This window comes from Ranitomeya imitator, chromosome 3, assembly GCF_032444005.1.
Source record: "Ranitomeya imitator isolate aRanImi1 chromosome 3, aRanImi1.pri, whole genome shotgun sequence".
Taxonomy (NCBI): domain Eukaryota; kingdom Metazoa; phylum Chordata; class Amphibia; order Anura; family Dendrobatidae; genus Ranitomeya; species Ranitomeya imitator.
The window spans coordinates 130,054,270-130,081,053 of NC_091284.1; the positions used below are offsets into that span (position 1 = coordinate 130,054,270).

Sequence of the window (26,784 nt, forward strand, 5' to 3'; positions counted from 1 at the left end):
GCTGTTTAGGTCGCTAGGAGACGTCAAACACTGTAACAGCAGAACGATGCAGGAGCGATCGAGTGACGTACTTATCGTTCTCGCTGGTTGTTCGCTCCATGGAAAAACATTGCAGGCATCGTTGCTTTTGCTGTCAAACAGGACGAATCATGCAGACCTGACGACCAAATAAAATTCCGGACTTTCAGCGACGACCAGCGATGTCACAGCAGGATCCTGATCGCTGCTGCGTGTCAAACACAACGAGATCGCTATCCAGGACGCTGCAACGTCAACAATCGTTGTCGTTCTCGTTGGTAAGTTGCTTAATGTGACGGTACCTTATTAAGGCCACATTCACACGTTCAGTATTTGGCCAGTATTGTAGCCAGGAGTGGGTGATAAATACAGAAGTGGTGGTGACGTGTTCCTAGTATACTTTTCCTCTCATTGTTCCACTCTTGATTGTGACTTACAAATACTGTGACTAAATACTGAAGGTGGGAATGTGCCCCATGGGTTGTACTGGTTCCAGTATAGTTGCCCGTTTGCTCGGTCAGCCAACTTACATCTGCCCGATAAATATGCAATGGCAACGGTTTAAAGGTGTTTTCACAGTAAATACATTTATCACTTTTCCAAAAGACACCTTGTGAATGTGTGATTATTCAGGCTCTGACAACTAGGACCTTCTGCTGAACACAAATATTTCACATATGTAAATGGAACGGCAGTGCGCATGCTTGACCACCAAGTCATTTACTTTTGTGGTACTGATAAATATGGCCAAGCCATCAATCCCATAGAAGTGCATGGAGCAATCAATACTTTAGGGGCACCATTATTGTGATTGTTGGGGTCCCAGCAGACACTCCGTATTCATTACCAATCCTGTGGATAACTGATCAATGTATTTTGTTGGTAAACCTATTAAAAGTAAAAAAAAAAATTCACATTGGGGGTTCTGTGCCAAAACAACTAACCAGAACTCTTGAAACAGTTGATCTTACCATGCTAGGCAGCCAAAGTACAATATTACATTTTCAGGTGAATGCCCTCCATGTAATACAATACATGGGTATCTTTATAACGTGGAGTTTGACATATTGGAGGTGATATGCTGTAATACATGCAGTAGCTTTACTCCTGCCACAATTGCCAAGATCCCAATGGTCATGCCCATCTGTACTACGATCAGTGTGGTGATCTCTGCTCCCAGAGACATCATCGTCATCGCTTTAAATATATGCACTTCATTTATGACAGTGAAGAACAGAGAAGAGAAAATAAAAGATTTGAGGGGATATTTTGCTTGTTGCCACAAAATTTAATTCTTAAAAAAGAAACACTTGTATTTTCATTTGCCAAAATTGTAAAAACAAATTGTACATCAAGAGTTGCAAAACACAAGGCCGCGCCAACACCAAATTCAAAATGTTTTTAGAATGCAAAAATGCTAAGACCCAAATGGCCTGTTCCTTATTGGGTATCCAGAACCATCTACAGCCACTCTCAGCAAAATTGGAAGTCAGTGGTGACAATGAGGAAATAGGTGCACAATCGGCAGTTATCATGTCCTGTTCATTAGAATAGGACGGATGCACAGTACCTGCCGATCATGTCCATATCTTGGAAGGAGTGTGGTTCATAAAGTCATCCGCACCTCTTACTTCTAATGTTGAGGTATTTACCAAATGTAGTGTTTTCTCTTGTAAGTAGCTCATCCTAGTTACAATGGAAATGTATTTTTATGATTTTTCATACATTTTATTTTCAAGCATGAAAGAGGTCGCTTCCTAACCTTCCATCATCTTACCTTTTGGGTTGGAAATGCAAGACAGGTATGTTTAATAGCATAAGACTGCAATATGGCACAAATTATAAATCAATTATGCAGCAATACAGTAACACCTACTTTCAATATATAATTATGAACTTCTCCTTCTAGGCTGCATCCTTCTATTGTGATAAAATGGGATTTGAACCTTTTGCTTACAAAGGACTGGAGACTGGCAGTCGAGAAGTGGTGTCTCACGTTGTGAAGCAGAACAAGGTAAGTGGTTCAAGATAATACCAAAAAATTTTGATCTGAATTATATATATACAGTATATATATATTTTTGTCAATAATAACTTGATTCCTTTTTAAAGGGAATCTGTTGTCTGGGTTTGAACCCTTGAGCCTTTGCTTTGTGGTCAGCTTCCCTGTCCACCAAGACACAGCAGATATACCTTTTCTCTTTCTGTTTAGTTTCTGTTAGCCTTGCTTCAGTCTATTTAGGGTAACTGATGTTTTCATATATTGTCTTTCCTATCACCTATCACCAGATATGGCTTTATATACTTTATTCCTGCTGGTATTTCCTTCTGGTGATAGTCTCATTTGGATGTCTAGCCATACTGCTGTAGTTAAATCTAGTCCACGCCAGCCTTTCCCGCTCCTCGCGACGCTCCGGTCCCAAGAATGCATTGCGACGATGACCCCAGATGATGTAGCGGTCTCGCGAGACCGCTACATCATCACGGATTATTGCTGCAAGGCATTACTGGGAATGGAGCATCAGGAGGAGCATCGCTAAAGGCCTGGGCTGGATCCGGGGGCTGCCGGAAGGTGAGTATATAACTAATTTTTATTTTAATTATTTTTTTCACAGGGATATGGTGCCCACATTGCTATATACTACATGGGCTGTGTTATATACTACGTGGGCTGTGTTATATACTACGTGGGCTGTTATATACTGCGTGGCCTGTGCTATATACTGCGTGGGCTGTGTTATATACTACATGGCTCTGTTATATACTACGTGGCCTGTGTTATATACTGCGTGGGCTTTGCTATATACTACGTGGACTGTGTTATATACTGCATGGGCTGTGTTATATACTGAATGGAATGTGCTATATACTGCATGGCCTGTGCTATATACTGCGTGGGCTGTTATATACTACCTCGCTGTGCTATATACTACATGGGCTGTGCTATATACTATGTGGGCTGTGCTATATACTACATGGGCTGTGCTATATACTACGTGGGCTGTGCTATATACTACGTGGGCTGTGTTATATACTGCGTGGGCTGTGCTATATACTACATGGCTGTGCTACATACTGCGTGGCTGTGCTATATACTACATGGGCTGTGTTATATGCTACGTGGGCTGTCAGATTCTTTCACCCCAGGCCCTCAAAAACCTGGAGCTGGCCCTGGCTCCCAGCCGGCCGCGAACAATCAGCGACAGACGCAGTCCGGCCGTGAATTCACACGGGATTTGAACCACGCTTCGCTAATTGGTCGCGCCCGGCCGCCCGAATCCTGTATATTCATTGCATTATTCTGAAATCTTCATCAATAAACTGCATACATATTCTAGAATACCCGATGAGTTAGAATCGGGCAACCATCTAGTTTCTTATATTTGGTTCTCTTTCTCTACTTGTAGGACTTTTGTTGTTTTTTTTGTTTTTTGTTTTTGGTCGAATTTAAATTTTAAAATCTAAGAAGTTAACAAACTTTCAAACATTACTGTATATGATTCTTTTGCAAGATCATTTTGTCAATGCACATGTATTTTTATTCATTTTTTTTATTGTAATTTTATATGGAAATACATTTTTCAATTTTTACAGAAAAAAAGCCTTTTTAAATATTTTGCTTCCTTTCTGCAGATACTTTTCATTTTTCAGTCTCCGCTGAATCCAGGAAATCAAGGTAAGACTATTTAAAGATGATCTGATCACATTTATTTATATGAAATGTATACCTTGGATGTGGAATATTCTGCCATTGTATCCATAAAAATAATATTCTCTACAGACTAAAGTGCATCACTGGTTTCTAAAAACACCAAGTAAGAAGGTATGAGTAGTACCGTAATTTAAAAGGCCTGACTACGTCTTGGAAAATTCTTTCCGCCAAAGCATACACTTGAGCTTATGAATGTTTGTAGTCTTCAAAAGGTCCACTCATATGACAATGATCAACACCTATGGGCTTGTAGAATTTAATAGTATGTAATATGCCAAAGGCTCATGCTTTTCATTGAGGGAGAGGGTTGTGAGAGAAGTGTACCCCTCTATAACATCCATAGGTCGTAATGGTGTAATACAGCCAATGTCCTCTGAGCTTGTTACTCTATTTCTTGTTGAGAAGACACGAGAATTCAAAGTGCTCATTTAACAATCACATTATGTAAATGCTGAGCTAAGGAAAAGTACATAGAGAACTTAATGTCTAATTTTTTTTTTAATTTATGGTGAAAATCTTGCAATTTTCACAATAGCTACTAAGTAGAGTTGGTGAAAATTAATCCACAAGAACCAGCCCAATAGCCACATAGGTAATCTGTGGTCGTTAGCTGGGAGCTGTGAAAACCACCTCCTACCAGACGGCATCTTACAGTTGAGCAGTCACAGATTATTATTGTGGCTGATGTACTGGGTCCTTCGAATCAATTTGCACCAACACTACTACGAAGTGCTCTTTCAGATGTCCATTATAATTGGTCCAGTGTCAGATCGCAATGGGCAAACTGGCTTCACATCCTTTGACCCGAGCATGATAGCTTCATAGAAATATATGTAAACTTTCCTGACAAGCTGAAAGGTTCTTCTGCCCATAAGATGTCTGCTGGTGGAGGAGCATGTGACCAGACCTGCCCATCATCCTCCTCCAATTGTAAAATATTTCACATAGGAAAGCTGCTTCCTATTTGAGGAGACTGATGAACAGGTCTGATCACAAGCTTGTCCATAAACAGATATTATTTTGGACTCCGCTTGTGAGTCACTGAGGCATCAAGAGAAAGTGGCTGACCCCTTTAAATTCAAGAATTAACTAATTTTTTGTTTAGTCATGTCATATTTCTATACTGTTTGATTAAAGAGCAGATATTGATATGTGGTGTTTCGATTTTGCACATGATGGTTTTCACATTTGATTAAAGTAGACTTCACAAACTTATAAAAGACGTGCAGTCTGGGCTTTTCAGTATCTTAAAGGGTCTGTTTGAGATCCTTGAATGGGCCATACCCTGAGTCTGGCATCCTATACATATTAATTTCAGGGATCTATGTGCCCGTGATGATTTATGGATAGTAGACTTTTTAATTATTAAATTTAATTATCGTTGTACAAGAAGTGGCATTACCTTTGTAGCTTCAAAAATAGTTTTGTAAATCGATAAACTGTGGCATGATTGAATTCTTGTTGAAAATATGGTAGTTTTGGAGAAATTGTATTTCAGCAGACATTACTGCACCAAAAACATGTCTGTTGTCAGGAAAAACACAGGGTAAAATCTGTGGATTTTTGTCTAATTTGTGCATGCGCTTTTGACACTTTTTTGATGTTTTTTTTCCCCATTCACTTCAATGGGTTAAAAAAAAATTGACAAGCTGCAGATTTAAATCTGCTTCAAATATCCAAGGAAAAAATAAACAGCAATGTGTATGAGATTTCAGAAATATCATTGTCGTTGTTGGTACTGTAAAATGCTTGTTCAAACGCAAAGTGTGAACAGGCCCGAAGGGTATGTGCACACGTACAGTATTTGCAGCACATTTTTCTCCACCAAAAATCAAAGTTTGTCAAGAAAAACCGTGCTAAAAATACTCAGGTTTTTGACACATTTTTTACTTGTTTTTATTTTTTACTCGCATTTACTCCATTAATTTTGATAAGTAAAAAAAAAACATTTTGCTGGTTCAAATCCACAAGGGTAAAATAAGCAATATGAGATTTCAGAATTTTCATTCACTTTGTTGGTACTGTAGTGCAACGTTTTTTACAGTTGAAAAATGGGAGGAAAAAAATGTTGCAAATAATTAAGCATGTGAACAAGCCCTAACTGATGGGTTGCCAAATTGCAAAAAGAGGAGTAACATTTTCGGTACTAATGAGGTTACAGTTTGAAGGACTAATGTATATTAAGAGCTACACGTAACTTATTTAATACTTGATAAACGTGCTAGGTTTCACGCTTACATTTTAGTGAATTAATATTGATACTAATCAATCAAGAATCTCCCTCCTGAGTGATCCATGGTTCCGGCAGGCTTTAAACATCTAGTCATGGACCGGATCATTGACCACCAATTTAGGACTGTCTGTGAGCAGGACTCTCACAGACATGTTCTGCATGTATGATTCCACATGTATGAGGACTGATGTTCCACTCGAGATGAAGATGGAACTTACAATATAATCCACTTTTATAATATGTTGTAATTTATACTAAAAGCTCCCACACTTCTTATGTACATGACACTTTTATCTTCATTATTCTCCAGAGATGGGCCAGCATTTAAACAAGCATGGAGATGCTGTAAAGGACGTAGCTTTTCAGGTTGAAGACTGTGAATTTTTGTTTCAGGTAAATGTATTTTTCTTACGTGACTTTACACGATTTTCAGCGGTGTAACTTTAAGGTCGTGGGTTAACGCAATATCTTCAATAGGATTCCCCAACTAAAATGGGTCTTTAGTACTATTGGTCATATCAAATGGGTCAAAAGCTACAGGGCTCAGGGGCAACTGCAACACCTGCACCTACTGATTATTATTATTAATGTCTAGGCTATACATTGCCACATACTAAGCCCACAGTGCCACACTTAGTAAATTTATGGTGCTAGAAGCCTGCTGTTCAGGACCAGAACTGTAATTGTGCAGCATAATGATATGTTGGGCACAAAAGCAATCACCCAATGGCTTTCCATAGCAACAGCAGAAATTGGAGGAAAATCAATTATATGTCATGGTCACAACTGACTAAAGAATCTGAAGGGTTAAAACAAAGTGAATGATAAAATTTCATAAATAGGAACTTGTTGGTACTCACCAGCTCTTCTAATAGGCAGCCCAATGATATCATGTGCTAATTACTACTTATTCCAAGGCACTGTGCTAGTGATAAAAAAAAGTTAATGTCATAACATGACTTAAAAGCAAAAGAAAAATTAAAGGGCCACTGTCACCCCCCTCCAGCCGATTTAAACTAAAAGAGCCACTTTGTGCAGCAGTAATTCTGCATTCTAACAAGGTGGCTCTTTTAGTTTTTGGTTCATGTATTCCCAAAATAAAGCGTTTTGAAACTTATCCAAAATACCTGTCTTTGTCCATGGAGGCGGGTCCTCACTCCCCAGCATGAACCGCTACTCTGCCGTCACTCAAATCTTCAGGGGCTTTCGGCTCCACCCCCTCCGTGCTGTTTTCGCTTCAAAACCGGCACCTGCGCTGTGTAGTACTGTGTGGGCAGTGCGGCCACCCACCTTGGGAATCCCAGCCCCGTAGTGTGTTATGCATTATGCACAGCACGGGGCTAGGATTCCTGGGCATGCGCACTGCGTGTGTCAGCCTGTCACCCAGGTCCCCCGCCTTACAGCGTCTGTATATTCAGCTGATCGTGCCTCCTCCTAGAAATCGAGATGCTGTAGGATTTTTACAGAATTAAAAGGGTGAAGTGGTCAAAAATGATGTTGAGAAGGCTGAATGTTTAAATACTATTTTCTATCTGTGTTCTCTAAGAAAGCAAATGTAACATCAACTGATCTTCACGGTACCATAGAAGGAATGAGGGAATACTTAGCTAATTTAAATTAATTTTGGTCCAGATGGATTACATCCTAGGCTACTGAAAGAGCTAGCAGAGGAAAGTGCAGTACCGCTAGCCAGAATCTTTGAAAAATCCAGCAAAACAGGAGAAGTCCCAGAAGATTGGGGAAGGGCAAATATTGACCCTAACTTCATAAAAGGAAAGAAGATGGAGCCAGGAAATTACAGGCCAGTGAGCTTTGCTTCTATAGCAGGAAATATATTTGAGCAAAATATTAAATAGCACGTATGCTGTACTTGGATAAGAATACAGTAATTAACTAGAGCCAGCATGGATTTGTATCAAACAAGTCAGGCCAGACTAATCTAATTTCCTTCTATGATGGAATCACTGACTGGGTGGATCAGGGAAATGTGGTAGATGTAAAATATCTCGACTTTAGCAAAGCATTTGAGAAAGTATTTCTTTCCTTATTGAAAAAATGACCAAGTATTGGATTGACAAGGCTACGGTTAGGTGAGTTCATAACTGGCTCAGTGATCGTACTCAAAGAGTGGTAATACATTTTTGCACATCCAATTGGAAAAGTATTTCAAGTGGGGTTCCACAAGGCTCTGTCCTGGCCACAGTGCTGTTTAACATTTTTATAAATTATCTAGATAAGGGAACTGAAGGTAAACTGATCAAATTTGCAGATGATGCAAAGCTAGGAGAGAAAGCTAGCACTAAAGGTACCTTCACACTGAACAACTTAACAACGATAACGATAGCGATCCGTGACGTTGCAGCGTCCTGGATAGCAATATCGTTGTGTTTGACACGCAGCAGCGATCAGGATCCTGCTGTGACATCACTGGTCGGAGCTAGAAGGCCAGCACCTTATTTTGTCGCTGGATCACCCGCTGACATCGCTGAATCGGCGTGTGTGACGCCGATCCAGCGATGTCTTCACTGGTAACCAGGGTAAACATTGGGTTACTAAGCGCAGGGCCGTGCTTAGTAACCCAATATTTACACTGGTTACCATTGTTAATGTAAAAAAAAACAAACACTACATACTTACATTCCGGTGTCTGTCGCGTCCCTCGCCGTCAGCTTCCCGCACTGACTGTGAGCGCCAGCCGTAAAGCACAGCGGTGACGTCACCGCTGTGCTCTGCTTTACGGCCGGCGCTCACAGTCAGTGTGGGAAGCTGAGGGCGAGGGACGTGACAGACACCGGAATGTAAGTATGTAGTGTTTGTTTTTTTTTACATTAACAATGGTAACCAGTGTAAATATTGGGTTACTAAGCACGGCCCTGCGCTTAGTAACCCAATGTTTACCCTGGTTACCCGGGGACCTCGGCATCATTGGTCGCTGGAGAGTTGTCTGTGTGACAGCTCTCCAGCGACCACACAACGACTAAACAGCGACGCTGCAGCGATCGGCATCGTTGTCTATATCGCTGCAGCATCGCTTAATGTGACGGTACCTTAAGAAAAGACAGAGAAAGGATTCAGAAGGATCTAGATAATCTTGAACAATGGGCAGTGACTAATAGAATGGTATTTAACAGTGAACAATGCAAGACTCTACATCTGGGCAAGAAAAATGTAAACTACATCTATAGAATGGAAGGAATAGAACTAAGCAACAGCACGTGTGAAAAAGACTAATAGATCATAGACTGAAAAAAGGCAAACACAGTTCTAGGATGTATTAAGAGAAGCATAGAGTCTACATTAAGTAATTATTATAGACTAGTACAAAAGAAGTTAGGACCCTGCCTGCTAGAGCTTACAATCTATACATTGCTCATTTTCTTATGGACTAGGTTGCAGTGCATTAGTTTCAATGCTAATACCGAACTCAATATTCAATTATTGTTAAATTTGAATTTCATAGCCATAATTATGAGGGTTTATTCACCCGTTCCATTCATGCAAATTTTTATTTCCTTGTTGGGTGTGGTGAGGGCAGGGAATGTTTTTCAGCAATACAAGTCCATGGGTTGGTGAAAAAAATTGGATTGCACTCGTATAACATCAGAGTACGGACCGATATTTCATGGACAGTCAAAGGAGAATTTTTTTTTCACATACAAAAAAAATGGATCACACTCTTACCACACTCTGATCAAACTCTGATCAGAATTACCTGGTCCAATTTTTTTCTTGTGTGCAAAAAAATTGGATGTCGGAATGAGACCTTATGCTTAGTAGTCATTTTTGTCATAATGTTTTTGTCGCACATGTGAATGCAGCCTCAATGGGTCTCGCTCACATTAACTAGATCTACTTCATTTAAATACGTGACCTCTGTAGTAATGAAAGCAGCTGTAATGTGAGACACGGGATCTCTAGTTAGTGTTTAATGTAAGAACAAACATGACGGCGCTTTGAAAGGCTGGCTTGTTTAATCTGAAAAAAAGATTGTTTGCTAAAGAGTGAGCAAAGTGCTGAGATCAGTGACATCACTGGCCAAATCAAATAAGCTAATGGAATGAGGAGGAGGAGGACATGGACAGAGAAGAAACATGAAATGCTTAGATGGCAAAGCCCAAAGTAGGAATGCAGTTCATTCTTTTACATTCGGAATGGTAAGAAACTCTTTAAAACACCACAATAACAATAATTTTAGACTTCAGATTAGAGAACACAAGAAAAAAAAAGTTAATAAAGATAGCTGCAGCTCAGTCACAGGTAGCAGTAGAACAAAATATAGCATCAGTGCTGGATCTATCTCATGACAGACACCACCAGTGCCAGTTAGACCCATTGCCTATAATGGTATCTGTTATGGCAGCCATCAACCACCATTAAAGTAACATTTTAGGCAAATCTAATACATTGGTTTGTGCCAACTACAGAGGAAGGTGCTTGATACAGGAATTCTCTCTGTGATGTGATGTCCCAGTGTAATGAAATGCCCACTATGGCCCCCCAATAGACGCAACAAAAAGCTCTACATGGAGTGAATTCCAGTGTAAGTAGGCCACACACAGAAGAGAGGACCTATCACTTACTATAAAGAAGTCGTTTTGTTACTTGGCACAGATGTGGTCCTTCTTCCATAATATGGCTTCATTTTTTGTTCCTACGCCTCTCTGTTCCTCAGATATGGCCTTCTCATCTCTGTAAATAAGTCTACTCTTTTAGCCAACTGGGCGTAGTTCTCAAGGAGACAGACAGAGAAGAGTTAATAATCATTGCCCAAAAAGAATATATTTTCATGCCAGGTATTGGGGCCATATTTCAGAAACGGAGAGATGCAGGAACAAAACAAAAATGCCAGATTCAGAGAAACAGCACCACTTACTCCAAGTAAAAAAATGATATATTTATAGCAAGTGATATTTCCTCTTTAAAGGGAACCTGTCAGTCAATTCATGCTGCCAAACCACTCTAAAACACTCCAAAAGTGCTCAACTGTAAATCAAAAAAAGAAAAAAAACAACTTTAATGTTTCATATGTTTCATAGAGAACTTAAGGTACCGTCACACTCAGCAACTTTGCAACGAGAACGACAACGATCCGTGACGTTGCAGCGTCCTGGATAGCGATCTCGTTGTGTTTGACACGCAGCAGCGATCAGGATCCTGCTGTGACATCGCTGGTCGGAGCTAGAAGTCCAGAACTTTATTTCGTCGTCAGGTCGGCGTGCATCGTCATGTTTGACAGCAAAAGCAACAATGCCTGCAATGTTTTACATGGAGCAACAACCAGCGAGAACGAGAAGTGAGTCGCCGTTACGTCACTGGATCGCTCCTGCATCGTTCTGGTGTTGCCGTGTTTGACGTCTCCTAGCGACCTAAACAGCGACACTCCAGCGATCGGCTCGTTGTCTATATCGCTGCAGCGTCGCTGAGTGTGACGGTACCTTTAGTTTGAAGATTCGACCAGGGACCATAGGAATAAACATGGCTAGTCTGGTGCCGCCCCTGGCCGGCTACTCCGGGTGACCGACAAGTCTCTCCTTAGGTACACACATGGGAGAAACTTAATTCAACTAGAGAAGTGTAGGAAAAAAATGACAGGGGGCGGCACTGAATTAGTAATTTCTCTCGCTATGGCTTCAGACCGCATCTGCAAACTATGTTCTCTTTGAAATTGATTTCAGAGTAAAACCTATCTGGTTGCGATCGTGCAACCAGCGCTTCATTTATGCTGCCGGTGGCTTGGACAGTATGAATCGAGTGACCGGTTCCCTTTAAATGTGATCATTTACAAATGTCACCACTCAGACCTGGTTCTCATTTTTCTTACAGGGCTAAAGATCTTAAGATTGTAAAATCATTCTTTCTGTATTGTATTTTTTATACGAATTGTAACATGTACTCCCCATCACCCTACATGATCTCCGATGGTCATCCTGCTTAGTACATAAGGCCAATTTATTGCATTCTGTATGGCCATCACTAGGTAACTAGACCTAAAATAAATTATTATGCTAGCAATGTAAGGTTACCATGGACAATAGTCTAAAGTTTAAAACAGATAAATTCAACTAAAATAATCATCGGGCAAGTGAAATTTAATGTTAAGCAAATATTTTTGTCGGACATTGACAGACTGGCATAATTTGGAAAGAAGTTGGCAAGGTTTGAAATGTTAATCTAGTAGTAGTCACTGAACTGTGCAAAAAATCTATGTGTTCCCAGAATGTTCCTAAAATGTTTTCATAAAGAATGATCACACTTGATGTCATTTGAACCAAAACATTTTTTTCGACATATCCTGACAACTGTGATTGGTTCCACAAATCATGCACATCATAGTGCTAGGGATTTTCTAGGGAGGATTAAGAAAAGACTTTAACCTTGGTCCGGCTGAGTAGGTACAATTGTAACTATTCCGTTTTAAAATTGCAATAACTTTTTTTTTTTCTAAAAGTTGTAGAGGGCTGAAATTTCGTGACATCTCTGCAGTTTTGGTCCAGAATATATTGGCTAAATTTCAATAAAATATATATGAAGGTACAATTGTACCTCTGCAGCCTGTTAACGTTGTAAAATTATGTAGCCTGACGAAGGTTGAGAAAGCATGGGTGTTTAGGGGTCAACATGGCAATCTTTAGACGGGTTGAAAAATATGGTTAGCAACTGACAGTACTAAGTATATTGTCACCAAAACCCTCAAGAGCGCTCCAATGAGGTCTGCAATATTTTTCCTAAGGCCGGAGTCACACTACTGTAGAATACGGCCAAGTTCTATGTGTGAAAACATCACATAGCACTCGGCTCAGTGTTAATCTATGGGGCAGATCACATCAGTGGTTTTTTCTCAGGCGCATTCGACGTGCGTGTGAAATCCTGCGATTGTCACCGAGACGCGCCAATGCAAGCCTATGAGTGCAAGAAAAAAAAAAGCACAGCACTTAGACCATGTGAGTGCTGTCCAAGTTTTAAGCACCGGTGTCCTTTGAAAAGCCAGCAATTCATATGCCGCATACAGTGAAATCACAGAGTGACAGGTTAGGATTGAATAGATAGAATAGTTATATACACATAAAAAACAAAGATATATAGATGTCAGTGACACACACATACAGTGTGATTAGAAAACCAAAAAATGTGCTTTAGTAAGCCAGTAAAAAGTAGGTAGGAGTATTTAAAACAAGAAAATGATAAGGGTGCCCATACTTATGCACCTGTCAAATTTTGTTTGAATGCAGATTGCACATTTTCTGTTAGTACAATAAACCTAATTTCAAGGCAGAAACATTACTGTGTCCAACAGTTATTAGATATATGAAACTGAAATAGCTGTTGCAAAAAAAAACAATTTTTATAAAACATTAAGCTTAAAAGCTTAAGATTAATAGGGGTGCCCAAACTTTTTCATATGACTGTATACACAGTATATATATATATATATATATATATATATATATATATATAAAGGCACACATAATCCCCAGTATAATGCCCCCATAGGAGTATAATGCATCCCCATAGTCATATATAGTATAATGCACCCCCATAGTCATATAATATAATGAACGCCCATATTATAATGCACCCCCTTGTCATATATAGTATAATGTACGTCCTTGTCATATATGCAATAATGCACCCCCATAGTATAATGCACCACCTTGTCATATATAGTATAATGCACCCAATAGCAGTATAATGTGCCCCATACTGCGGCTTTACAAAAAAAAATTTCTCCTTACCAGGCCAAGGTACAGCAGTGTCTTCCCCTAGGATTCAGCTGAAATGCGCAGCGTTGTTCTGGCGTATGACAGTGACATCATACGTCGGCGAAGTGCACGCTGACATCAGCTGCCTGCCTGTGATTGGCTGGCGGCTTTTAACTGTTGCCGTGCAGGAGGAATCTCCTGCACAGCATTAGATTTCAATTGAACTTTGAACCCCCACGTGCTTCACAGAAGTTTAGAACGTAGAGGCGTGAAAATAAAAAAATCACATTTTTTCCCCCAAAATGACCTTTTAGCACCAATTTTTTTTATCTTCACAAGTGTAAAAGGAGAAAATGGACCAATAAAGTTGTTGTGCAATTTCTCCTGAATACACTGATACCCCATATGTGGGGGAAAACCACTGTTTGGGCGCACTGCAGGACTCGGAAGGGAAGGAGCACCATTTGACTTTTTCAAACCAAAATTGGCTGGAATTGAGATCGGACACCATGTCGTGTTTGGAGAGCCCCTGATGTACCTAAACAGTGGAAAACCGCCACAAGTGACCCCATTTTGGAAACTAGACCCTTCAAGGAACTTATCTAGCTATGTTGTGAGCACTTTGAACCCCCACGTGCTTCACAGAAGTTTAGAACGTAGAGGCGTGAAAATAAAAAATCAATTTTTTTTCCCCCAAAATGATCTTTTAGCAACAATTTTTTTATCTTCACAAGAGTAAAAGGAGAAATGGACCACTAGAGTTTTGTGCAATTTCTCCTGAATACACTGATACCCCATATGTGGGGAAAACCACTGTTTGGGCGGACGGCAGGGCTCAGAAGGGAAGGGAGCACCATTTGACTTTTTCAAACCAAAATTGACTGGAATTGAGATCGGACACCATGTCGTGTTTGGAAACTAGACCCTTCAAGGAACTTATCTAGCTATGTGGTGAGCACCGTGAACCTCCAAGTGCCTCACCAAAAATTATAACGTTGAGTCGTGAAAAAAATTAAAACACATTTTTTTCCACAAAAATGATCTTTCAGCTATGATTTTTTTTATATTCCCAAGGGTTATAGGACAAAATAGACAGAAAAAGATGTTGTGCAATTTTTCACGAGTACGCCGATACCCCATATGTGGGGAAAAACCACTGTTTGGGCACACGTCGGGGCTTGGAATGGAATAAGTGACGTTTTGGATTGCAGACTTTGATGGAATGGTCTACGGGCGTCATGTTGCATTTGCAGAGCCCCTGAGGTGCCTCAACAGTGGAAATCTCCCACAAGTGACCCAATTTTGGAAACTGGACCTCCCAAGGAATTTATTTAGATATGTGGTGAGCACCGTGAACCTCCAAGTGCCTCACCAAAAATTATAACGTTGAGTCGTGAAAAAAAATGAAACACATTTTTTTCCACAAAAATGATCTTTTAGCTACGATTTTTTTTTATTTTCCCAAGGGTTATAGGAGAAAATAGACAGAAAAAGATGTGCAATTTTTCACGAGTACGCCGATACCCCATATGTGGGGAAAAAACACTGTTTGGGCACACGTTGGGGCTAGGAATGGAATAAGTGACGTTTTGGATTGCAGACTTTGATGGAATGGTCTGCGGGCGTCATGTTGCATTTGCAGAGCCCCTGATACCTAAACAGTGGAAATCCTCCACAAGTGACCCTATTTTGGAAACTACACCCCTGAAGGAATTTATCTAGAGGCATAGTTTTATAGTATTGATTATAATTCTTTTGGTTTTACTGGTGTAAGAATTTATAATGTGGCGGTATTTGTAAGATGTGCGGGGTACATCAGATAATAAAAGTGTGTTATGTCAACAGGGTATAAACTAATTTTATTAATTTGTGGACGTGTGATATGCTTTGAAGCAATCCTTAATGCAAAGGCCAGGTTTCTCAGGGCAGGTTTCACAATGGTAAATTGTGTCCTTTTGGATTCCCCTCTTGGAACATACTCTGCACCGTTTTTGTGATCGTCCTGTCCTCGCTGTTTGGGGAACCTGTCCTGGGAAATGTTGGCCTTGAACAATATGGGCACTATCAGATTCAGTAGTACTGGGGCCCTCACCTCCATGAGTGCCAAACATTAGGGCCTTGATGACTACCTCCTGAAACTGAAGGAAGGTCCCCCCCGTATTGCCTGCAGATCGGAACAGCACAAGAGCATTGTACAGTGCCATCTGTACAATGTGCACGGACAATTTTTTGTACCATACGTACGCTTTTCGCATGGCACTGTATGGTTGGAGGACCTGATCTGAGAGATACACACCCCCCATGTACCGATTGTAATTCAGGATACAATCTGGCTTTGGGACTTGTGTTGTGGTCCCACAAACAGTGACAAGGGTGTTGTTGTCACGGTGTATGGTGGTCAGCATTAGGACATCCCTTTTGTCCTTATACTTGACCACCAGCATGTTGTCGCTGCATTGGGCTCTGCTTTCCCCTTTTCTCAGCATTTGCCCAATTAGCAGCTTAGGGAGGCCTCGCTGATTTTTTCGCACGGTGCCACATGCAGCTGTACCTCTGGCAGAGAGGGCCTTGAAGAGTGGGATGCTGGTGTAAAAGTTGTCAATGTAGAGGTGATAACCCTTATCCAGCAGTGGGTGCAGCAATGTTGTGAATTCCGCTCTTGGGCTCCCTCCGGTGGTTGTAAGTGGCACTTTTGTGAGTTCTGCTCTTGGACTCCCTCTTGTGGTTTCTAGTGGTATGGCTGCTCCTTGGAGTTAGCTGTCATCAGCTGCCTCCACTTATTGTCCGCTATTTAAGTCTGGCTCTTTCTTCAGCCTGTGCCACTTGTCAATTTTCCTGGCTGGATTCACATCTCTGCTTGGATTCTCCTGGTTTCCTGACCAGTTCTGCAAAGATAAGTTCTGGCTTTGCTCATTTCAGTCCACATGTTGTGGACTTATTGTTCTGTGCATTCTATATTTGTCCAGCTTGTCAGTATAGATTTTTTCTGTTAGCTGGAAGCTCTGGGAAGCAGATTTACCCTCCACACCTTTAGTCAGGTGTGGAGATTTTGTAAACTCTGTGGATTGTTTTGTAGTTTTTATACTGACCGCACAGTATCCTTTCCTGTCCTATCGATCAAGCTAGACTGGCCTCCTATGCTAAAATCTGATTTCATTTCTGCGTATTGTAAGACTCATGCTGGTGTGGTAGATGGAGGCAGGTATATCTCGCCCAGGTGTTTGTCCTATGTGAATTAGGCCACTCAGTATCTTCAGGGTGCTAATGCGTTAATGATTGCAGGAATAAAAGATGACCAGCTGGGTGTTTCCAGTGTCTGCCTGGGGCACACAGATTGCCTGCCTGTGTGAGACAAACGTGAGTGAAGAGCTCTGCTCAAGATCTGTATGATGTTAGCTGGGTGGGAGAAGCCCCCCCAGTTGTTGAGATAGCAACGTATTTGTTTAGTTAGTGCCGGACAGGCTAGGGTTTATTTTTATGTTTTGTTTTTTGTGTTGCTTTCACGTTAATAAATCTGACCTGAGGTCAGCCTGCTCAGAAACCTGCTGTACGCCTCAGATTCAATGCACAAACCACGTGTCCTTTGACCCCAGCAAAGGCGATCCCAGAGTGTTTTGTCACATTGTGGTGGAGAACGCGGGCATACCGTGGCACAGGCGACAGCATGGAAGACGTGGTGAAAGCCTTAGTACAGTCCACTGCCGTACAGCAGCAGGCCACTGCCGCACAGCACGAAGCTAATCGCTTGATGGCCGCACAGCTGAAGGAGTTACTGGACATGACGGTTGCAGACCGCCAACTTCTCCAACAGGTGGCGCAGCGCCTGGTGAGCATGCCAGACGCTGACCCGGAAGCAGAGTCCAGAAGGATCCATGTGAGTCGATACTGGCAAAAGCTGACTGCAGAAGATGACGTCGAGGCATACCTGACAACGTTTGAGCGGACGGCATTGAGAGAGAAGTGGCCAAAGGCACGATGGGCCGATTTGATTGCCCCGTTTCTCTCCGGCGAGGCCCAAAAAGCTTACCATGATTTGGACCCGGAGGTCGCTCAGGACTTTGAGAAGCTGAAAGCTGAGATCCTGGCCCGGCTGGGTGTGACGACGGCTGTCCGTGCACAGAGGGTACATCAGTGGACATACCAGCAAGATAAACCAGCGCGGTCTCAGATGTTCGACCTGATCTACTTGACAAAGAAATGGCTGCAACCTGAGGTACTGACAATACCCGAAATAATCCAGCGGGTTGTCCTGGACAAGTACCTGAGAGTACTACCCCCAGCGCTGAAAAGGTGGGTAAGCCAAGGAAATCCCACGACAGCGGATCAACTTGTGGAGTTGGTCGAGCGTTATTCCGTGGCAGAAGGACTTCCCGACGACACCGCCAACCCCCGGTCTGTGCCTCCTCCTCGTGGAACCGGTAAGACTGTTCCAGGGTCCACGGGTGAAGGAAAATCGCTTAAAACTGTGGGGGAGGAGTCCGGGACTGCTCGCACTCCGAGACCAAGAGTATTGGACGGTGGTCTCAGTAGGGGACCTGTTAGGTGTTTCCGCTGCCATGAGAAGGGTCATGTTTCTGCGAACTGTCCTGTTACCGCTGAACCCATGCAGTGCAACGTTATAGACTCTAGAAAACGCATGTCTTTGGTTACACAGCTAGTGAGTGTGAATGCGGGTCAAAATGATACAGTGAAACACCTGTGTGAATTATCTGTTGATGGGAAAAATGTTGTGGCATTACTAGACTCTGGAAGTGTGGTGACTCTGGTGAAAGCTAGTCTGGTGGCACTTCCGTCTGGTCCGTCTGACAAGTTTTCTGTGACGTGTGTGCATGGTGACACCCGCTCGTACTTAACAGCGGTCATATGGATTTCTACTCCCTATGGGTCAGTGCAGCACAAAGTGGGACTCGTTCCCGCATTGTTACATGATGTAATCCTGGGCAGGGATTTTCCCTATTTCTGGCAGTTGTGGGAGAATCAGTTGCTCCTTCACGGTAGCTGTACCCGTGAATCTTCTCCCATGCCATCTGGAGGTCCCGAGTCCCTAGAGGAGACCCCACAGGAAGATGTTGCTGGGGAGGTTAGTGAATCTAACCTTCAGTACCCCTTCTCCGTCATGGCGGGGGAAACAGAGGAAACTGAGGAACCTCAGCGAGAGGCGGAGGCAGACAGCCATCCGGCACCCTGCCTGCCAGATTTGGGAGTCCAGGTGGATGACTTCCACAGCGAGCAAATGAAAGATCCTACCCTGACTCCGGCTAGGAAAAATGTAAAAATGATAGATGGGGTACCCGTAGAACCTGACACTAGGCTAGCGTACCCGTATATGGTTCTTGAAAATGATTTGCTCTACCAGGTAGAAAAAAAAGGGGAAGACACAGTGCAACGGTTAGTGGTACCCAAACCTTATCGGCGGAAGGTACTGGATTTGGCCCACGGACATATAATGGGGGGACATCTGGGGGTACAGAAAACCACAGAAAGGATATTGCATTGTTTTGTGCGGCCTGGAATACATTGTGATGTGCGTAACTATTGTGAGTCCTGTCCAGAGTGCCAAATCGCGGCCCCTAAATCTCAGTTCCGTAGCCCTTTGGTACCCCTTCCTATCATCGGGGTCCCTTTTGAGAGAATTGGGATGGATTTGGTTGGGCCCCTTCCCCGATCCGCACGTGGGCACCAACATATCCTCGTCATCGTGGACTATGCCACTCGTTACCCGGAAGCCGTCCCTTTGCGTAACACAGCTACCAAGACGATCGCCAAGGAATTGGTACAAGTGTTTAGTCGGGTGGGAATTCCAAAACAGATACTCACCGACCAGGGGACTCCCTTTATGTCGAGGGTAATGAAGGAGCTCTGCAGGCTCTTACAAATAGACCCGTTGCGTACGTCTGTCTATCACCCTCAAACAGATGGCCTGGTTGAGCGCTTCAACAAAACCTTAAAACAGATGCTCCGGAAGGCGATAGACAAAGATGGGAAGAACTGGGATTACTTGTTACCCTATTTGCTGTTTGCCATTAGGGAAGTTCCCCAGTCTTCCACAGGATTTTCGCCTTTCGAACTGTTGTACGCCCGTCGTCCCCGGGGACCGCTGGACGTCGCAAAAGAAACCTGGGAAGGTCAAGTCACTCCCTTTAAAACGGTGATCGACCATGTAACACAAATGCAGGATCGTATTGCCGCTGTCATGCCCATTGTTAGGGACCATATGTTACAGGCCCAGGGAGCCCAGAGGCAAAGTTATGATAGAGGCGCTAAGGTCCGTACATTTGCACCCGGCGATAGGGTGTTGGTCCTAATCCCTACGGTGGATAGTAAATTCCTGGCGAAATGGCAGGGCCCATTTGAGGTCCGAGAAAGAGTTGGTGAAGTGAACTATAAAGTGTACCAGCCGGGTAAGAGAAAACCGGAACAGATTTATCATGTGAATCTGATAAAATCCTGGAAAGACCGCTCTGCCCTAACGGCGGATCTGCCCCGTCCGGTTTGTTCACCTACTGTACCAGAGGTGCAGGTTGCTGAGACTCTCTCAGAACGACAAAAATCTGAGGTTAAGCAATTTTTGTTACAGAACCGACAGTTTTTCTCCGAAAAACCTGGCCGGACGAAGTTGGTGAAACATGAGATTGTCACAGAGCCTGGCGTCACTGTTCATGTGAAGCCCTACCGGATTCCGGAAGCCCGCCGTGAAGCCGTCTCCCGGGAAGTGATGGCAATGTTGGACTTAGGAGTCATTGAGGAGTCACACAGCGCCTGGTCCAGTCCAATTGTGTTGATACCTAAACCGGATGGCTCCATCCGGTTTTGTAATGACTTTAGGAAACTGAATGCAGTTTCTAAATTTGATGCGTACCCTATGCCCCGGGTCGATGAGTTGATCGACCGGCTTGGTAAAGCCCGATACATTACGACCCTGGATTTAACAAAGGGGTACTGGCAGATTCCTCTGGCCGAGGCGGCCAGAGAGAAGACGGCATTTGCTACACCGGAAGGTCTGTTCCAGTATGTCTATATGCCGTTTGGACTTCACGGAGCTCCCGCAACGTTCCAGAGATTGATGGATCGAGTCTTGAGGCCTCACAGACAGTACGCTTCTGCCTACCTGGATGACATTGTAATTTACAGCATGGACTGGGAAACTCATCTACAGAAGGTACAAGCCGTGATTGATGACCTGCGAGATGCAGGTTTAACGGCAAACCCCAAGAAATGCCACATCGGGCTTGAAGAAGCCCGATACTTGGGCTACGTGATTGGCCGAGGAGTGGTTAAACCCCAGATCGACAAAATACAGGCAATTCAGGGCTGGCCACAACCAGTGAACAAGAAACAAGTGCAGGCTTTCCTGGGGATTGCCGGCTATTATCGCCGGTTCATACCCAATTTTGCAGCCATGGCTACTCCCTTGACGGATCTTACTAAGGGGAAGGGTTCCGTCATGGTAAAATGGACCTCAGCTGCTGAAGAGGCCTTCCACAGCCTGAAACGGGCTTTGTGCTCTCAGCCCGTACTAGTGACTCCTGATTTCAGCAGCGAGTTTGTGGTACAAACTGATGCCTCTGATACTGGTGTCGGAGCTGTACTTTCCCAGGTGAGGGACGGAGTCGAACACCCGGTCCTCTATCTCAGTCGGAAACTGAATGTACATGAGCAGAGGTATGCGGTGGTTGAAAAAGAGTGCCTAGCCATTAAATGGGCTCTCGACTCCCTCAAGTATTACCTGGCTGGTAGGAAGTTTAGGCTGGTCACAGACCATGCCCCTCTCAAGTGGATGCACCTCCACAAGGACCGTAATAGTCGGGTAACCCGGTGGTTCCTTGCCCTGCAGGCTTACTCTTTTACGGTGGAGCACCGACCTGGGGTGCAGATGGGGAACGCCGATGCCCTATCCCGAGTGCACTGTTTCAAAAGTGTTCTTGCTCGACCGGAGTGGTCTGAGCAAGGGGGGGGATATGTAAGACTCATGCTGGTGTGGTAGATGGAGGCAGGTATATCTCGCCCAGGTGTTTGTCCTATGTGAATTAGGCCACTCAGTATCTTCAGGGTGCTAATGGGTTGATGATTGCAGGAATAAAAGATGACCAGCTGGGTGTTTCCAGTGTCTGCCTGGGGCACACAGATTGCCTGCCTGTGTGAGACAAACGTGAGTGAAGAGCTCTGCTCAAGATCTGTATGATGTTAGCTGGGTGGGAGAAGCCCCCCCAGTTGTTGAGATAGCAACGTATTTGTTTAGTTAGTGCCGGACAGGCTAGGGTTTATTTTTATGTTTTGTTTTTTGTGTTGCTTTCACGTTAATAAATCTGACCTGAGGTCAGCCTGCTCAGAAACCTGCTGTACGCCTCAGATTCAATGCACAAACCACGTGTCCTTTGACCCCAGCAAAGGCGATCCCAGAGTGTTTTGTCACAGTATGTTATTTTCCCCTCCTCTCAACGTCAATATTTGTGGGGGGCTATCTTTCCTTTGGGGATTTTCTCTGAGACAAGATAGGTTTCCTGTTTCCATTTTTAGGGGAAATTAGATCTTAGGCTGTGCCGAGGGGTCTAGGGAGCGTCAGGTACCCCCCATGGCTATTTTTAGTTGCGCTGCTAGGTTCAGGGGTTGCGGTCAGTACAGATACCACCTCCTTCAGAGCTTGTCTCATGTTGTTCCTAAACCACCAGATCATAACAGTACAAGTGGCCAAAAATGAATTAAATGTATCTCAAAAGAAGGAAAAGAAAGTTCTGAACCATTTTTTTTTTCTGTGCTTTGGTTTGTCTTTTTTTTTTCCTCTTGATACAGTTAGGGCCAGAAATATTTGGACAGTGACACAATTTTCGCGAGTTGGGCTCTGCATGCCACCACATTGGATTTGAAATGAAACCTCTACAACAGAATTCAAGTGCAGATTGTAACGTTTAATTTGAAGGGTTGAACAAAAATATCGGATAGAAAATGTAGGAATTGTACACATTTCTTTACAAACACTCCACATTTTAGGAGGTCAAAAGTAATTGGACAAATAAACATAACCCAAACAAAATATTTTTATTTTCAATATTTTGTTGCAAATCCTTTGGAGGCAATCACTGCCTTAAGTCTGGAACCCATGGACATCACCAAACGCTGGGTTTCCTCCTTCTTAATGCTTTGCCAGGCCTTTACAGCCGCAGCCTTCAGGTCTTGCTTGTTTGTGGGTCTTTCCGTCTTAAGTCTGGATTTGAGCAAGTGAAATGCATGCTCAATTGGGTTTAGATCTGGAGATTGACTTGGCCATTGCAGAATGTTCCACTTTTTGGCACTCATGAACTCCTGGGTAGCTTTGGATGTATGCTTGGGGTCATTGTCCATCTGTACTATGAAGCGCCGTCCAATCAACTTTGCAGCATTTGGCTGAATCTGGGCTGAAAGTATATCCCGGTACACTTCAGAATTCATCCGGCTACTCTTGTCTGCTCTTATGTCTTCAATAAACACAAGTGACCCAGTGCCATTGAAAGCCATGCATGCCCATGCCATCACGTTGCCTCCACCATGTTTTACAGAGGATGTGGTGTGCCTTGGATCATGTGCCGTTCCCTTTCTTCTCCAAACTTTTTTCTTCCCATCATTCTGGTACAGGTTGATCTTTGTCTCATCTGTCCATAGAATACTTTTCCAGAACTGAGCTGGCTTCTTGAGGTGTTTTTCTGCAAATTTAACTCTGGCCTGTCTATTTTTGGTATTGATGAATGGTTTGCATCTAGATGTGAACCCTTTGTATTTACTGTCATGGAGTCTTCTCTTTACTGTTGACTTAGAGACAGATACACCTACTTCACTGAGAGTGTTCTGGACTTCAGTTGATGTTGTGAACGGGTTCTTCTTCACCAAATTAAGTATGCGGCGATCATCCACCACTGTTGTCATCCGTGGACGCCCAGGCCTTTTTGAGTTCCCAAGCTCACCAGTCAATTCCTTTTTTCTCAGAATGTACCCAACTGTTGATTTTGCTACTCCAAGCATGTCTGCTATCTCTCTGATGGATTTTTTCTTTTTTTTCAGCCTCAGGATGTTCTGCTTCACCTCAATTGAGAGTTCCTTTGACCGCATGTTGTCTGCTCACAGCAACAGCTTCCAAATGCAAAACCACACACCTGGAATCCACCCCTGACCTTTTAACTACTTCATTGATTACAGGTTAACGAGGGAGACGCCTTCAGAGTTAATTGAAGCCCTTAGAGTCCATTGTCCAATTACTTTTGGTCCCTTGAAAAAGAGGACGCTATGCATTACAGAGCTATGATTCCTAAACCCTTTCTCCGATTTGGATGTGGAAACTATCATATTGCAGCTGGGAGTGTGCACTTTCAGCCCATATTATATATATAATTGTATTTCTGAACATGTTTTTGTAAACAGCTAAAATAACAAAACTTGTGTCACTGTCCAAATATTTCTGGCCCTAACTGTATCTGGGTGGTTCAGGATATATGTTTTAGCATGGATGTTCAGGGTTTGTTTTCTCGTGTGGATCAACTGGCTGCAAGAGTACAGAATATCCAGGACTATGTTGTCCAGAGTCCTGCTTTGGAGCCTAGAATTCCTACTCCTGATTTGTTTTTTGGGGACAGATCCAAGTTTTTGAACTTTAAAAATAACTGCAAATTGTTTTTTTTGCTTTGAAACCCCGTTCTTCTGGTGATCCCATTCAGCAGGTGAAAATCATCATATCCTTGCTGCGTGGTGATCCTCAAGACTGGGCTTTTTCTCTTGAATCAGGGAATCCGGCATTATTGAATGTGGATGCATTTTTTCAAGCGCTCGGATTATTGTATGACAAACCTAATTCTGTGGATCATGCAGAAAAGACCCTGTTGGTCTTGTGTCAAGGTCAGGAAGCGGCAGAGTTATACTGCCAGAAATTTAGAAAATGGTCTGTGCTCACTAAATGGAATGAAGAGGCTCTGACTGCTATTTTCAGAAAAGGTCTTTCTGAAACCCTTAAAGATGTTATGGTGGGCTTTTCTACGCCTGCCGGTTTGAGCGAATCTATGTCTCTAGCCATTCAGATTGATCGGCGTCTGCGTGAGCACAAAGCTGTGCACCATATGGCAGTATCCTCTGAGCATAGTCCTGAACCTATGCAATGTGATAGGATTTTGACTAGAACAGAACGGCAGGAATTCAGACGTCAGAATAGGCTGTGTTTTTACTGTGGTGATTCGGCTCATGTTATCTCAGATTGCCCTAAGGGTACTAAGAGAGTCGCTAGGTCTGTTACCATTAGTACTATACAGCATAAATTTCTCTTATCTGTGACCCTGATTTGCTCATTGTCGTCCTTTTCTGTCATGGCATTTGTGGATTCAGGCGCTGCCCTGAACTTAATGGACTTAGAATTCGCCAGGCGCTGTGGTTTTTCCTTGCAGCCTTTGCAGAGCCCTATTCCTTTGAGGGGCATTGATGCTACACCCTTGGCCAAGGATAAACCTCAGTACTGGACACAGATGACTATGTACATGGCTCCTGCACATCAGGAAGATTGCCGTTTTCTGGTGTTGCATAACCTGCATGATGTTGTTGTGCTGGGATTTCCATGGTTACAGGAACATAATCCGGTGCTGGATTGGAAAACTATGTTGGTGACTAGTTGGGGTTGTCGAGGAGTACATAGTGACGTTCCTTTGATGTCAATTTCCTCTTCCCCCTCTTCTGAGGTCCCTGAGTTTTTGTCGGATTTCCAGGATGTATTTGATGAGCCCAAGTCCAGTTCCCTTCCTCCACATAGGGACTGTGATTGTGCTATTAACTTGATTCCTGGTTGTAAGTTCCCTAAGGGCCGACTTTTCAATCTGTCTGTGCCAGAGCATGCCGCCATGTGGAGCTATGTTAAGGAATCTTTGGAGAAAGGGCATATTCGGCCCTCTTCGTCACCATTGGGAGCGGGTTTCTTTTTTGTTGCTAAGAAGGATGGCTCCTTGAGACCCTGTATTGATTATCGTCTTCTTAATAAGATCACGGTTAAATTCCAATACCCCTTGCCTCTGCTTACTGATTTGTTTGCTCAGATTAAGGGGGCTAGTTGGTTTACTAAGATTGACCTCCGAGGGGCATATAATCTTGTTCGTATTAAACAGGGTGACGAATGGAAAACTGCATTTAATACGCCCGAAGGCCATTTTGAATACCTTGTGATGCCATTTGGGCTCTCTAATGCTCCATCTGTGTTCCAGTCTATCATGCATGATATTTTCCGCAATTATCTTGATAAATTCATGGTCGTATATTTGGATGATATTTTGATTTTTTCCAATGATTGGGAGTCTCATGTGAAGCAGGTCAGGATGGTGTTCCAGATCCTTCGTGATAATGCTTTATTTGTGAAGGGGTCTAAGTGCCTATTCGGAGTTCAGAAGGTCTCTTTTTTGGGTTTTATTTTTTCTCCCTCGTCTATAGAAATGGATCCTGTTAAGGTTCAAGCTATTCATGACTGGATCCAACCCACATCTGTGAAGGGACTTCAAAAATTTTTGGGCTTTGCTAATTTCTATCGCCGTTTTATTGCCAACTTTTCCAGTGTGGTTAAGCCCCTTACTGATTTGACGAAGAAAGGCGCTGATGTGACGAATTGGTCCTCTGAGGCTGTTGAGGCCTTTCAGGAGCTTAAACGCTGATTTACTTCTGCGTCAACAGGACTGCACAAAAGCACGCACATCGCGAGACAAGGAAGGCCACCAAAAGGACCTAGCAACCAAATCTCTAGTACCAAAAATCCCAGGATGACCAGCCAACACTGAACAATGAACCTCAGAAATTACCTTACTTGTCCATCTATCAGGAACAAACAGCTTCCCCACTGGACAGCGGTCAGGCTTATCAGCCTGAAATTCCTGAAGCACCCGCCGCAAATCAGGGGAGATAGCAGAAAGAATCACCCCCTCCTTAAGAATGCCAACTGGCTCCACGACTCCAGGAGAATCAGGCGAAAAACTCCTAGAGAGGGCATCAGCCTTAACATTCTTAGATCCCGGAAGATACGAGACCACAAAATCAAAACGGGAGAAAAACAGGGACCATCGAGCCTGTCTGTTGTGTCAGTTCTGTATTGCGTTAACCGGATGTTTCTCTTCCTTTTCAGGTTGAGGTCGACG

The 26,784-nt window shown here is 43.2% G+C and overlaps 1 protein-coding gene across 3 annotated transcripts in view; it reads left to right on the plus strand.

Annotated features, from left to right (window-relative positions):
* Positions 1-26,784, plus strand: part of LOC138672968 (4-hydroxyphenylpyruvate dioxygenase) — a 110,210-nt gene that overhangs the window by 39,950 nt on the left and 43,476 nt on the right. For all 3 annotated transcript variants that reach the window (XM_069761450.1, XM_069761447.1, XM_069761449.1), the window contains 4 exons: positions 1,758-1,820; positions 1,928-2,032; positions 3,652-3,694; positions 6,274-6,356. In XM_069761450.1, coding sequence (XP_069617551.1) covers positions 1,952-2,032; positions 3,652-3,694; positions 6,274-6,356 — 207 coding nt within the window. In that variant the 5' untranslated portion in view covers positions 1,758-1,820; positions 1,928-1,951. The remainder of the gene's footprint in view (positions 1-1,757; positions 1,821-1,927; positions 2,033-3,651; positions 3,695-6,273; positions 6,357-26,784) is intronic.